A 15478-nucleotide genomic window follows, 5' to 3' on the forward strand; every position below is an offset into this window, starting at 1 on the left:
AAGCAATGGAAGATGTCCCAGGTCCTTGGGCCCCTGCACCCACGTAGGAGACCCAGGAAGAAGCTCCTGATTCCAGCTTTGGATTGGCCCAGCTTCAGCCATTGTAGCCAATTGGGGAGTGAACCAGTGGATGGAAGACTTCTCTCTCTGTCTCTCCCTCTCTCTCTGTGCCTCTGCCTCTCTGTAACTACACCTTTCAAATAAATAAATCTTTAAAAATAATTATAGCTGAAAATCACTGTACATCAATAAGAGCTGTCCCATGGTTTATCGAGGCTGGAGCGCATTTCACGGGGGGGACACGCACGCACTCAGTCCTTCCTGATGGACACTTAGGTTGCTTCCAGGCTCTGGCCACCGTAAATAATGCTGCAGTGAACAACACATTGCACATGTACTGGCTATAACTGTAAGGTAAATTTCTACAAGCAGAATTCTACAAGTAGTATGCAACTTCTAACTTTGGCGGATGTTGCCAAATCACTCTCCAGCGAAGCAGCACCAATTCATTACCATGCTGTGGGTCACTGGAATGCCTGTGCCTGCTTCCCATAACTGTGCCAGAGGCGCGAGCTACCAAAGCCTTCTGATGTCTGCCAGTGTGGCCGAGGCAGAGTACGGGTTGTGTTGACGTGCATGTATTTTCTTATGACTGCAGCTGTGAAGGTTTTCTGGCTTTCAATGGAGTTGTAGGATAATGGTATCTACTGGAGTTACAGATTATATTTACGTACTAAAGAAATTAAGCCTGTTCTGTAAGTCCGAGAAATATCCCCATTTTTCATTTGTTCCTTGATTTCTCTTAGGGCGGTTTTGTTTTTTGCTTTTAAATAGATGATGCTAAGTGAATTTCTGTTGAGTAAATAGGTTAATAAATTAGGCAAAAACACATCAATATTTGGAGGTTTCTTAGTTTGCTATCACACTTAGAAAGATATTCTCCACTCTAGATTGTTTAGTAATTCTGTGTTTTCTTCACTTGCCCAAATTTGTTTCATCTCTATCTTCACCTCTGGGTTTGATTTTTACATTTAAGCCATTAATGCCATGGGGATTTATTATGGCATAATTAAAAAGGCATGGATCCATCTTAACCATTCTCTAGAAGTCACCCAGTTGTTTCAACGCCGTTTCAACGCCATTTGTTGAATTTTCACCTTTTCTCTAGAGACTTGAAATTCTCTATTTTCTACACACCAGATGCCTGGACCGTTACAGCCACGAGTCTTTCTCTGGACTTTTCACTCTGTGCCACTGAACCACCAGTCCAGGCGACACTGTCACTCTGTTTAACTACTGTAATTTGATGATGCAGTGAGACCCATATTAAGGCTAATCACCCTCATTTTTCTTCAAAGAATTCTCCTATTTTTGGTTATTTTTACACCTTAAATTTATTTTTTAAAACTTAATTTATTTGAAAGGCAGAGTTATAGCTAGAGAGGAAGAGACAGAGAGATCTTCCAACTACTGGTTCATTCCCCAAATGGTCACAAGGGCCAGGACTGGACCAGGCTGAAGCCAGGAGCCTGGACTCCATCTGGGTCTCCCATGTGAGTGAGCAGGGGCCCAAGCACTTGGGCCATCTTCCACTGCCTTCCCAGACACATTATCAGGGAGTTGGATAGGAAGTAAAGCAGCAGGACTTGAGTTGGTGCTCATATAAGATGCTGGCATCATAAGAGATGGTTTAACCCACTGCACCACAACACCATCCCCACATCTTAATTTTATAATCTACTTCTTTGGTCTACATATATATGAAGGCACTTTAAAAAGTTCCGGGTGGGCAATGAGATGCAACAGGTTAAGTTGCCGCTTGGGATGTCCACATCCCATATCAGAGTGCCTGGTTCAAGTCCTGGCTACCCTGCTTCCCATCCAGCTTCTTGCTAATGCACCCAGGAAGGCAGCAGCAGATGACCAAGGACTTGGGTCCCCATCGTCCACAGCGGGAACCAGGATGGAGTTCCAGGTTCTTGACTTTGACCTGATCTAGCCTTGGCTGTTGCAGGCACTTGGGGAGTGAACCAGCAGATGGGAGATCTTTCCTTCTCTCTCTGCAAGGTAGGAAAGAAGAGAACAAGGAAGGGAGATTATAAAAAAGAATGCAATGTTGAAAGGCCAATAACACAACACACTTTGTTTTAGAAGCTTTTCAAAGAGCTTACTGTCTTATTTTAACTTCATTATATATTTAGTATACTGTATATATATTTATATATATAGTACACTGTAAAATATCACAGTTCCTATTCTCTACAGTTCAGGAACTACAGTAAAAACATTCATTGCTCAAAGAAGAGAAAGACGGATGAACTCTGTGACAACACACAGGAGTGGCACATTCTTGTACCCACAGAAAGGACAGACTCCACAACACAGCCCCAGACATGTGTGAGCATTTGTCAAGGTTGCATCTACCAAAAGACGCGAAGTCACTAATCCACAAGCCACAGCCAGCCTCTCACGGGCTCTTCTTTGTAATCTGTGGCATACAGGCATTTGAAAGCTGATCAAGCTTGTAGAGGGCACCTAGGACTTGAGACCAGAATGAAACAAAAAGAATTCATATGTGAATACTTCATTCAAAGCGTGCTATGGAAAGACGCCTCTGAGCCGGGCACTGTGATGGCATCCGGGACAGGAGGAAGCACATGCTGTCCTTGAGTGGTTTATATGACAGAGCAGGCTGCCTCACTGAGGCTACAGCTATATGAGCCAAGGCCACTGAGAGCCACAAGAAACGATCAGCCTTCCTGACAAGAAGCACACCTTTGAGTGTGGCTTCATAGAAACATTTCTCCAACAAAGCAATAAACAGAATGGCGAACACAGGGTACACATGAAAATAAACAGCTCTGTTTGGAGACGGCACTGAGGATGACAGGCTGTGCCCTCTGTGGAACTGGGAGGTTTGCTCTCCAGAGCCACCACCCTGGCCTTCCCTTCCACACGCAGAGTCCGTTCAAAACTCACAGACCATCAGTACCTGCTGTTGGTTTTTCCATTACTGCAGAATTAAGACAAAGAGACTCAGCTGCCATTAATAAGTGGTTTCCTTTATATGGAATCTGAATTTACTAAGTTGTACACTTATTTTATGGTAAATATTTGCTTGATAAACAATATATGGTATGCTTTTCTTTTTTAAAATTAACACTTTTTAGGGGCTGCTGTTATGGCACAGTGGGTTAAGCCACTACCTGCAACACCAGCATCCCATATGAGTTCAAGTCCCAGCTACTCCACTTACAATCCAGCTCCCCGCTAATGCACCTGGGAAAGGAGTGGAGGATGGCCCAAGTACTTGGCCCCTGCCACGCATTTGGGAGACGCGGATGGAGTTTCCAGCTCCTGGCTTTGGCCTGGCCCAGCCCTGGCAGTCAGGGCCATTTAGGGAGTGCAACAGAAGATGAAAGATCTCTTTCTCTGACTAGCTCTCTCTCTCTCTCTGTAAGTCTGTTTTTCAGGTAAATAAAATAAATCCTTAAAAAATAAATTAAGACTTTTTAAAAGCAGGGATATGACTTAGCTTAAAGTAAGGCAGTATGGGGCTGGCACTGTGGCACCAGCCCCAGCCTGCAGCACCAGCATCCCATGTGGGTGCCAGTTCAAGTCCCGGATGCTGCTCTTCTGATCCAGCTCTCTGCTATGGCCTGGGAGAGCAGTAGAAGATGGCCCAATTCCTTGGGCCCCTATACCTGCATGGGAGACCTGGAAGAAGCTCCTGGCTTCTGGCTTCAGATCAGCTCAGCTCTGGCCATTTTGGTCATTTGGGGAATGAACCAGCAGAATGGAAGACCTCTCGCTCTCTCTCTCTCTCTCTCTCGCTCTCACTCTCGCTCCACTTCTTTCTGTAACTCCTCTATCTTTCAAAATAAATAAAATAATTCTTTTTTAAAAAAATAAGGCAGTAAAAGGGTGCATACAAAATAGAAAACACTATCATAGTGGAAACTATTTTAGACATACATATGTTCATTCACTAATTCACCAGTTCGATCAACAATGGACATCGGGAACTTACCTTTGACTTATGTGCTTGATGAATAATCTTTAGTTTATCTGGAAGAAAAAGGCAGAGTGTCTTTACACAGCTAATTCTTAAAATTTCATTTCCAATTATTAAAGTGAGTAGGAGGGTGGCTGTGAAATTGAGAAATTTAAGTCTCTGCCTTAGGACCAGAGTGACTTAAAAATCTGGTATGCAGTAAAAGAAAAATCACTTCTGCAAATTGCTAAAATTGAAGGTGAAAGGACAAAGATGGTTAAAGCCTTGAGTTCTTGGTACAACTGTCTGTACCTCAACCTGAAGTCAACACAGCATACCTCCCCTTAGCCTAGAAGACAAGCAAATCACAGCCCTCTCTCTTCACTAGAGGAAGAATAAATAATGTAAAAAAAATTCTTAAATTAAGGCAGATGCTAGCAAAAATAGTTTAAAAACATCTAAGCTAATCTCTCAGAATAGATATGGTGACAGAAGGGCAAATGAGCATGATGAAAAAGGTGTTACCTCTCTCAAATCCAAACATCATCTTGGATCACTGGTAATCCTAGCAAGGCAGCTAAAGCCTCGAGAATACTAACATATCTGCCTCCTGGTTTTCAAATACTGCACAGGCTCACGGCCACTAATCTCCTTTACTCAAACCAACTCCACTCCTTAATCTGTTTATCTTGGAGTCAGGTACACTGTGCTTCTCCAACAGGTAATTTCGCTGCAGTTTTGTAAAATTCTAATTCTGCAATAACCAGCCCTTAATTACGTAAGAGATGAAGCCATTCAACAGGTTTAAATTCAGCAAGGTTCCAGTCCTTAATTAGATTTTATTGAACCATTCAATTAGTGTGTTATGATTACAGTGTATTATATCTGAATAAACGCTCAACCGTAAGCTAAAATTCATTTCCAGCAATCACACTATAATAACGAATTCCAACATTAATATGTTATGAAAACAGACCTTACAGGTTCTTTTCTTTTCTTTTCTTTCTTTTTTTTTTTTTTTTACTGCACAGTAGGGAGACTTCATGCCTCATGAGGACATAAAATAACATTCTGCATAAAGAATTGGAAGCAAGGAGCTGGTATACCCCAAACACAAAGAAAAGATAAGGAAAAGTTGAATTAGATCCCCTAAAAATATACAAGTGTTACATGTTTACCCATTAAAAATTTTAAAATTACAATTCCTAAAAGCAAAAAAATAAAAGGCAGTAACAGATCTATACTGCATGTTTTCACAATATAAATGGGGTACCAGTCCAGTTAAGAACCAGTATTCAAACAGCCAGTGCTGTGGCATAGCAGGTAAAGCTGCCGCCTGAAGCGTCAGCATCCCATAAGGGCATTGGTTCATGTTCCGGCTGCTCCACTTCTGATCCAGCTCTCTGTTGTGGTCTGGGAAAAGAGAAGATGGCCCAAGTCCTTGGGCCCCTGCACCCACATGGGAGACTGGGAAGAAACTCCTGGCTCCTGTCCTCGGATAGGCACAGCTCCAGCTGTTGCAACATTTTTGGGGTATAAACCAGTGGATGGAAGACTTTTCTCTATATATTTTTTCTCTCTCTTTCTCTGTCTCTCTCTCTCTGCCTCTGCCACTCTGTAATTCTGCCTTTCAAATATAAATAAATCAATCTTAAAAAAACTAATATTCTGAATTATCCATCCTTTTAAATTGTCAGCTTTCAAAAATCTATTTCAATTTTTAATAAAAGGTCAACACGGCCGGCGCCGTGGCTCAATAGGCTAATCCTCCACCTTGTGGCGCCGGCACACCGGGTTCTAGTCCCGGCCGGGGCGCCGGATTCTGTCCCGGTTGCCCCTCTTCCAGGCCAGCTCTCTGCTATGGCCAGGGAGTGCAGTGGAGGAAGGCCCAGGTGCTTGGGCCCTGCACCCCATGGGAGACCAGGAAAAGCACCTGGATCCTGGCTCCTGCCATCGGATCAGCCGCCGGCTGCAGCGGCGGCCATTGGAGGGTGAACCAAGGGCAAAGGAAGACCTTTCTCTCTGTCTCTCTCTCTCACTGTCCACTCTGCCTGTCAAAAAAAAAAAATAAAAAATAAAAAAAAAATAAAAGGTCAACACAATTGTAACACTATAACCATTAATTCTTAAAAAATAAAACAAACCTAAGCAAAATACACAAACTGGACTGCAAATATGATACAACTGCTCAAAATAAACTTACAGTGTACATAAGAAAACAAATGTGACTCTTGGGTTATCTGTTATATGGAATTATCTATTGTACTCTTACCCTCACTAAAAAAATAGGCATCAGCTTATTGTCTGAGACAACTTAGAGAAGCCAACAGTCCATTTTTCTAATAAAAGGAGGCTAGTCTGTTATAATCCACCTGCAAAACTGCAGTGTGACCTTATTAAATATTAATCATGTTCTATATGTTTTGATAATAAGCCTTTAAATTAGAAATAGCTTTGCTTTAACAGGTTTGGTGAATCCACAAATAACAAGGTTACATTTTTAGCAAAAAAAAAAAAAAATGGCTTGAATAAAAATTTCCACTGGGTTTTTTATTCCTTGACTGTAATTGGTGAGACCTGAGAAGAGGGAAGAGAGGAGAAATGACAAGCCCAGCAAAAGACGCTTTAATGTCCCTGTCTCCCCACTTGGTTTTACTTCTTCAAAAAAGAAAATCCTGGTTATTAACAAAGACATCAGTGGACATTGTTTCCTTCATGCAAATTCCCCACGGGAAGCAACCTTATAAAAATAAAAACAATATATTTGGCAACGTTTAATGAGCTGGCACATGCATTATTTAATCTGATTCCACAAGCTTTAGGAAACACCCAGGGATTAGCAGCCCCACACTGTACAGCCATCAGCATCTTTGTGCATTTGCAATAAGGATTTAAAGAAAAGTAGCACACGTGGCAAATCAGTAATAGATATGGATCCCAATTATACCGGAGGAAGGGGCTCTGAGAACTCCCAGGCTCTGGGTGGCCAAGAGAACCAAGCCCTGGCCCCAGGGCAGTAACTATGGAAACGGAAATTTGACCCTGACACCCTGACTATGGAGCAATACTGGGTGATAAGGACAGGTGAAAAAGGCAACACTTTGGCTTTTCTCACTGAACATAAAACAGCAATGAGGCCAAGAGCCAAACTCAGACAAAGAGCTACTTGAAGTCCAGTGGCTGGATAACATCTTCATAGACAAATGTACTCACTTTTTCTGCCAATTCATCTGAATAGCACAGAAACACTAGGACAGAAGGATGTTACTAAGATGGAATCATCTAAAAGGTACATTATCAGGGGCGGCATTGTGGTGTAACTGGTAAACCTGCCGCCTGCAGCACCAGCATCCCACATGGGTGCCAGCTGCCCCACTTCCCAGCCAGCTCCCTGCTAATACACCTGGGAAAGCAGCAGCAGATGGCCCAGGTCCCTGGGCCCCTGCACCCACGTGGGAGACCCAGAAGAGGCTCCTGGCTCCTGGTTTCAGCCTGGCCCAGCCTTGTGGCCATTGGGGGAATGAACCAGTAGATGAAAGAGATCTTTCTCTTTTCCTCTCTCTGTAACTCTGCCTTTTAAATAAATAAAATAAATTTTTAAGAAAGCAAATAAACAATAAAAGGTATACTCTCTACCATGATGATGCTTCACGACACTGACACTCTCTGTGCCTTCATTAGCTAAAGTTCATCTTTTTTTTTTTTATTTTTGACAGGCAGAGTTAGACAGAGAGAGAGAGAGAGAGAAAGAGAGAGAGAGAGAGAGAAAGGTCTTCCTTTTTCCTTTGGTTCACCCCCCAAATGGCCGCTACAGCCGGTGCGCTGCGCCGATCCAAAGCCAGGAGCCACGTGCTTCCTCCTGGTCTCCCATGGGGTGCAGGGCCCAAGCACTTGGGCCATCCTCCACTGCCTTCCCTGGGCCACAGCAGAGAGCTGGCCTGGAAGAGGGGCAACCGGGACAGAATCCAGTGCCCCAACTGGGACTAGAACCCAGGGTGCCGGCGCTGCAGGCGGAGGATTAGCCAAGTGAGCCACAGCGCCGGCCTTAAAGTTCATCTTTCAAAAACACATGGAACACGAAGTGGCTTACAGACACACACACGCACACACCTTGCCAAAGGGAAACCATGGGGGTGGTGCCAGGGTGCACTGGCTAACCCTCTGCCTGTGGTGCCAGCATCCCATAGGGGCACCAGTTCGTGTCCCGGCTGTTCCTCTTCCCATCTAGTTCTCTGAGTAGAGTCCAGGAGGGCAGTGGAGGATGGCCCAAGTGCTTGGGCCCCTGCACCTGCATGGGAGATCCGGAGGAAGCTCCTGGGTCCTGGCTTCGGATCTGCTCAGTTCCAGCCATTGCTGTCATTTGGGAAGTGAATCAGCAGATGGAAGACCTTTTTCCCTGTCTCTCCCTCTCTCTGTCTGTAGCTCCACCTCTCAAGTAAATAAATAAAAACCTTAAAAAAAAAAAAAAAAAAAAAGGGAAACCACATGGAACTACTCTAATCTGAAATGGAATGGAATGTGTAGTTTGATTCAGGTTTAAAGCTGTATTTCAGGGCATTCTACTCTAAAAGTCATCATAACCACAACTGAGAAGTTTCGTATTTGCCTTAACCATGCATTGCTTAGTCCTTTCTCTTACTCAGTATTGTGTATGTAAATTCTTTAAGTCCAGTAAATCAAAGTACTTTACACTCAGCGCCTTCAACTTCTGCTTGCCTACCTCTCATGACCTCACAATTAGTCTCTGGTCATTTTTTTAAGATTTACTTATTTCATTTGAAAGGCAAAGTTACAGAGAGAGAGAAGGAGACAGATAGCGATGGATCTTCCAACCACTAGTTCACTCAGCAAATGGCCGCAATGTTGGGGCAGGGCTGGGCTGGGCCAAAGCCAGGAGCCAGGAGCTTCATCTGGGAGGAGGCCCAAGCACTTGGGCCATCTTCCACTGCTTTCCCAGGCCATTAGCAGGGAGCTAGATGGAAAGTGGAGCAGCAGGGATTCAAACCAGCACTCATATGGAATGCCAGCATCTTAAGTAGAGGCTTAACCTGCTATACCACAATGACAGCCCTTAGTCTCTGGTTATTAAAATGCATATACTTGGGGCCAGTGCCGTGGTGCACTACGTTAATCCTCTGCCTGCAGTGCCGGCATCCCATATGGGCACCAGTTCTAGTCTTGGTTGCTCCTCTTCCAGTCCAGCTCTCTGCTGTGGCCTGGGAAGGCAGTGGAGGATGGCCCAAGTGCTTGGGCCCTGCACCCACATGGGAGACCAGGAAAAAGCACATGGCTCCTGGCTTCGGATCAGTGTAGCTCCAACCCTGGCAGCCATTTGGGGAGTAAACCAATGGAAAGAAGACCTTTCTCTACCTCTCTCTCATTGTCAGTAACTAAATAAAATAAATAAAATCTTTTTTAAAAGATTGTGTCTTCAAAGGGTTTTAAGTCATAAGATGCTCTTTATCAAATGAAAACAGAAAGAATAGCCACTCCAAAAAGTGATCCAATATGAAAAAAAAATCTTATGCTTTAAATTAACTTCACTGATTAACAGAAATATTTATTAGGTGCATTGTCACTTTAAGTGATGTCTGGTGAGTGTCACTGCTCTGAGGGTTAGTAACCGTACTGTCTTTATCCCAGGAAATTACACCTAGCTTCTGGTCTTATTATTGCATTTTTAAATCACCAGTCACAACATGCAAAACTGCTATTGAACATGCTCAAGTCATTGGCATTTCAATTATTAAGCCTATTCTTTTAAGTCTTCATCTTTTACCACTTTTCTTTCTCTGATTACCTAGCAAAGAAACCCATTTTAGACAGTTTTGCCAAACATACCACTTCTCACCAATATGTTGCTATTAAAGTTTTCTTTTTTTTTTTCTTTCTTTTTTTTTTTTTTTGACAGGCAGAGTGGACAGTGAGAGAGAGAGACAGAGAGAAAGGTCTTCCTTTGCCGTTGGTTCACCCTCCAATGGCCACCGCGGCCGGCGCACCGCGCTGATCCGATGGCAGGAGCCAGGAGCTTGTCCTGGTCTCCCATGGGGTGCAGGGCCCAAGGACTTGGGCCATCCTCCACTGCACTCCCTGGCCACAGGAGAGAGCTGGCCTGGAAGAAGGGCAACCGGGACAGAATCTGGCGCCCCGACTGGGACTAGAACCCGGTGTGCTGGCGCCGGAGGCGGAGGATTAGCCTAGTGAGCCGCGGTGCCGGCCGCTATTAAAGTTTTCTTTGACAACAGATAATGTCTACATTCCTACATAAAGTTCCAAGTTGGTTTTTAGGAGTAGCTAGTCAGTTCATTTTTAAAAACCAAATTAGAATTCATAGCAACAAAAAATTAATGCAAAATTATATTAATATACATTTCAAAAGAAAACAAAAGACTGGTTACCATATTTATAATTTCTGAATGGTGGTGGCAGGCTGGTCCTTAAAGGGACATCTAAAAGAGAAAGACTATGGTTACTATATTTTAATAGACATTCATAGGCTATACATAATCTTTTGGCTTTGTTTTTCTAAATCTGCAGATTATGCTGCTTTGACAAAACTAATAGAAGACAAAATGAAGTTACCCCGCCATGAAAATCTAAGGGTCATCTAAAACAACAGACCGTCAGTAACATGTTGAGTTGTCAGTAACTGAAGGAAGAATTCAGTAACACTACCAAAGAACTGGTATGGTACTAAATATAGCAGGATCTCTGTACATTTGAAATACATTTTGCACATGTGTGAGATAGTCTTGTTTTCTATATAGCGGATGTTCAGTTTATGAGAACATCTTGAGGATCTTTGGCTATTAATGGGAACCAATGGTCTAGAAAAAACCTTATTACTATTATCAGAATTCAGATAACCTACAAAATAACTCCTCTAACTCAACAACAAAGATAGGGCAAATATTCTATTTAAAATATATTTCAAGTACCGATATTAATTTTTGTTTTGCTGTTACAAATGGTGTCTTCCCTTCCATCATATATTTTTTTAAAAGATGTATTTTTGTGGGGCTGGCACTGTGGTGTAGTGGGTAAAGAAAGCCTCCACCTGCAGTGCCAGCATCCCATATGGGCACTGGTTCGTTTCCCAAATCCAGCTCTCTTCTATGGCCTGGGAAAGCAGTAGAAGATGGCCCAAGTCTTTGGGCCCCTGCACCCACATGGGAGACCCAGAAAAAGCTCCTGGCTCCTGGCTTCAGTCTGGCACAGCTCCGGCCATTGTGACCAATTGGAGAGTGAACCAGTGTTTGGAAGACTCTGTCTCTCTCCCTCTGCCTCTCCTCTCTTTGTTTGACTTTCAAATAAGTAAATAAATCTCTTTTTTAAAAAAGATGCATTCATGTATTTAACTGAAAGGCCGTGAAAGAGAAAGAGAGAGAGAGAAAGAGAGAGAGAGAGAGAGAGAGATCTTCTATCTGCTGGTTCATTCTCCCAAAGAGTCATAACAGCCAGGTCTGGGCCAGGCCAAAGCCAGGAATCAGGAACTCCACCCTGGGCTCCTGTATGGGTGGCAGGGGCCCAAGCACTTGGACCACACCATGCATTGCTTTCCCAGGTACATTAGCAGGGAGCTGGATAGAAACAGAGCAGCTAGGACTCAACTGGAACCCATGTGGAATGTAAGCATGACAAGCAGTAGCTTAACCCACCGTGCCATACACAGGTACCCACAAGTATTTAATTAATTAATTAATAACATTTGATAGCATAAGCCCTACAGTGGGCAACTTGACCATATATCAGAATTACATAAGCATATACCTCTTGATAGAGCCATTTCACCTTGGGAATTCATCAAAGAGAAGTATGGAGCACTCACACATGTGTATGAAATGACACACATACAAGGGTACTAACAGCAGCACTGTACACAGAAGTGAATGCTTAGACAAACCCAAGTGTCCTACACTGAAGTCCTTGTTGAATAACTTATAATATGCCCAAACAATGAAATGAATATTTCAAGTGTTAAAAAAGGGGGGAAGCTCTCTACTTAATAGATCTTCCAGTTACGTTGAGGGGAAAGAGTGTCAGAAGGACGTAACTGTTCATAAGTGCTCCTTTGAGTAACAAGGGTGCAATAAAAACTTGAGTACGTGTTTGCATTTGCTTGTACCTGCATGAGGAGGTGGGCACAGGCACTGGTTAGAAAGAAAAAAGGAGGCTTTCCAATATTATTCCTTTGTATATTTTGATCTTAAACCCACATGAATGTGTTGCCTATTTAAAAAAAAAAACTAAACAAATAAATCTACACATTTGAATTAACTTCTTTAGTTACTATAGAGACAGAGAAAAGAGAGAGAGGGAGGGAGGGAGGGAGAGAAGGGGGAAAGAGAGAGAGATTGATTCCTATCTGATGGTTCATTCCCCAAATATCTGCAGTGGTCAAGGGCTCAAACTTCAAGAATAGAACCCGATCTGGGTCTCCCACGTGAGTGCTAGGAACCCAATTACTTTAGCCATTACCTCTGCCTCCCAAGGTCTGCAATGGACAGAGTAGGGAACAGAATCCAGGTACTCTGATGCAGGATATGGGCAACCTAACCAGCAACTTAACTGCTAGGCCAAAGACCGACCCCGGGAAATGTGCTTTTTATGCACATTTACCTTGAAGAGGTCAAACGTCCACCAAAAACAAAAACATAATTTATTCACTTACATTACAAGCATGTGAAGTACGTACCAGCAGGTGCTCCAAGCATAGGCAAACACCCAGTTACTGAGAGAAGTGCACTCATCACAGCACATACTCTGGTGGTGATTTCTGAAACAGAGGTTGTTTGCAGCCAGTGCTGGGGTCTGACAAGGGTGGACCATTCCCTGGCTGCCCCTTTTGGACTCACAGCACAAGCTGTCAGACTTGCTGCAGGCAGGCCCCAGGTGTGGGGAGCAACTGGGAGCAACTCGGACTAGACTAAGTTACTGGAATTAAGACTTATTCTATGCATCTGCTTTCCCACAATATGGTGCTGAGAAGGGAAACAGCTTCTACACAGCTGCCTCCAGTTCAACCAATAAACTGCAGGACCTGCTCCTGATTGGAGGAGAGCAGTGTACTCGGCGTGTGGGTAGCAGAGTTGGGATTGGTGGAAGAGGACTATAAAGGAGGAGAGAGACGGCATGCACCAGGAACATCTAAGGGGAACACCTGTGCAGCCCCCGAGAGAGCCGGCCGGCGGTGTGCCGCTCCCCCACGGAAGTGGGGAATGTGGCAGGGGGAACCGCCCCTCCACGGAGGTGGAGGGTCGGTAACCAACCCAGGAAGAACCAGCAGCAAACCCGGGGAGGGCCGAGCAGACAGAAGAACAGCGCAGGGTCCTGTGTCGTTCCTCCACGAAGAGGGGGAGCGACATAATGGTGCCATGACTCGGATATGAAGCCTAGGCAGGGTTCAGTCTCATTCCTCCATGAAGAGGGGGGGCGACATAATGGTGCCGTGACTCGGATAGGAAACTTAGGAGGGAAGAAACGGGAAGAAGTGGGAAAATATCGGAGAGAGAGACTAGCAAACAGCCTAGGGAAAAGCTGGACGAAAAAGGTGCCAGAAGAAGCTATTGAAAGCCTAGGCATAGACTCAGATACGGACTGTGGGAAAGAAGTTAGGATTTAAAGTGAAAGCAAGAAGAAACTTAGACTCAGATACGGACTGCAGGTTGAAAGTGAAAGTGAAACCTATAAGAAACTTAGACTTGGATACGGACTGTGGGGAGAGGCCAGGAGAAATGAGGGAGGAATATTGTTGGAAGAAAACTTAGGGAAACATACCGGGTAGAGAAAAATGTTAGGGAGGATGAAGCCGCGAGTGCAGGCCGAGGCGGAGACGTAAGCCATCTTGGAATTCTTCAAGTCAGCCCGGGGAGCAAAAGGTGAAGATCTGGAACCAGAGGCAGAGATGTGGGCCGCCAGGTTTGAATTCGCCAGGTTAGCCCGGGGAACTTGGATTGAATGCTAGTGGCGGAAACGTGAGCTGGGGCTGTGTGACTCGCGGAGGCTGCCGCGCGCAGAGAGAGCGTGCGGAGCACAAGTAGATAGGGAATGCTGGGCTAGTGCGAGGCCGTGGTGCGGGCGCAAAGCCGGGAAGCCGCGCAGATGAGAAGCTGGCTGAAGCGGCTCAGAGCCGGGAAGCCGCCGAGAAGCCGCGGAGAAGCAGCCTCGGGGTGGGCGCCGGGAAGCCGCAGGGATAAGAGAAACAGAAGTTTTAGAAGTAAAATGAGAGAAATAGGAATGCTGGTAGATAGAAGTAAAATAGGAGAAATAGGAATGCCCGGAGATAGAGAAATAGAGAAAGGCCTCCCCACAACACAGCAATGAGAGAGCTTGGATTCGGTCTGCCTGATTAGGGCAATAAGTACCAGCAGGCAGCTCGACCAGAGTATGAGCTGCAGGTCACTGAAGACAGGCACGAATCAACACCAATAAGCCTCCCCACAATATGGCAATGAGAAGGCTTGGATTCGGTTTGCCTGATAGGGCTGGTAAGCACCTGCAGGCAGAGCAGAGCATGCGCTGCAGGGCACCGAACACAGGCACGCATCAGCGCCTAAAAACCTCCTCACAACATGGCGAAGAGAGGACCCGGATTCGGTTTGCCTGATTGATAGGACTTGTAAGAACCTGTGGGCAACTCTAGCAAGCAGAGCAGAGTGTGTGCCACGGGGCACCGAAGACAGGCGCGTATCAACGCCAAAAATAAAAAGAAAGGGGGATCTGTGGGGAGCAACTGGGAGCAACTCGGACTAGACTAAGTTACTGGAATTAAGACTTATTCTATGCATCTGCTTTCCCACAATATGGTGCTGAGAAGGGAAACAGCTTCTACACAGCTGCCTCCAGTTCAACCAATAAACTGCAGGACCTGCTCCTGATTGGAGGAGAGCAGTGTACTCGGCGTGTGGGTAGCAGAGTTGGGATTGGTGGAAGAGGACTATAAAGGAGGAGAGAGATGGCATGCACCAGGAACATCTAAGGGGAACACCTGTGCAGCCCCCGAGAGAGCCGGCCGGCGGTGTGCCGCTCCCCCACGGAAGTGGGGAATGTGGCAGGGGGAACCGCCCCTCCACGGAGGTGGAGGGTCGGTAACCAACCCAGGAAGAACCAGCAGCAAACCCGGGGAGGGCCGAGCAGACAGAAGAACAGCGCAGGGTCCTGTGTCGTTCCTCCACGAAGAGGGGGAGCGACATAATGGTGCCGTGACTCGGATATGAAGCCTAGGCAGGGTTCAGTCTCGTTCCTCCATGAAGAGGGGGAGCGACACCCAGGCACACATAATGCACTCTTCTCCCCATCAAAACCCCATTGACATTCTTCACAGAAACAGGAAACAGAATCCCTAAATAGCCAAAGCCTTCTTGAGCAAAAAGAACAAATCTAGAGGCATCATAATAATGCAAAAATACACTACAAAACTACAGAAATCAAAACAGCATGGTATGGGCAAACCAAAACAGACACATAGCCCAATGGAACAATCTG

General features: G+C 45.0%; 1 protein-coding gene across 4 annotated transcripts in view; it reads right to left on the reverse strand.

The window, feature by feature from the left end:
- Positions 1-15478, reverse strand: part of C3H2orf76 (chromosome 3 C2orf76 homolog) — a 91971-nt gene that overhangs the window by 31492 nt on the left and 45001 nt on the right. For 2 of the 4 annotated variants that reach the window (XM_070071020.1, XM_008258473.4), the window contains exons 4-6: positions 12690-12770; positions 10393-10443; positions 4031-4068 (exon numbers count right to left, since the gene is read on the reverse strand). In XM_070071020.1, coding sequence (XP_069927121.1) covers positions 4031-4068; positions 10393-10443; positions 12690-12770 — 170 coding nt within the window. The remainder of the gene's footprint in view (positions 1-4030; positions 4069-10392; positions 10444-12689; positions 12771-15478) is intronic. The other 2 variants (XM_070071021.1, XM_002712379.5) reach the window with 1 other exon arrangement.

Source organism: Oryctolagus cuniculus, chromosome 3, assembly GCF_964237555.1.
Source record: "Oryctolagus cuniculus chromosome 3, mOryCun1.1, whole genome shotgun sequence".
NCBI lineage: Eukaryota > Metazoa > Chordata > Mammalia > Lagomorpha > Leporidae > Oryctolagus > Oryctolagus cuniculus.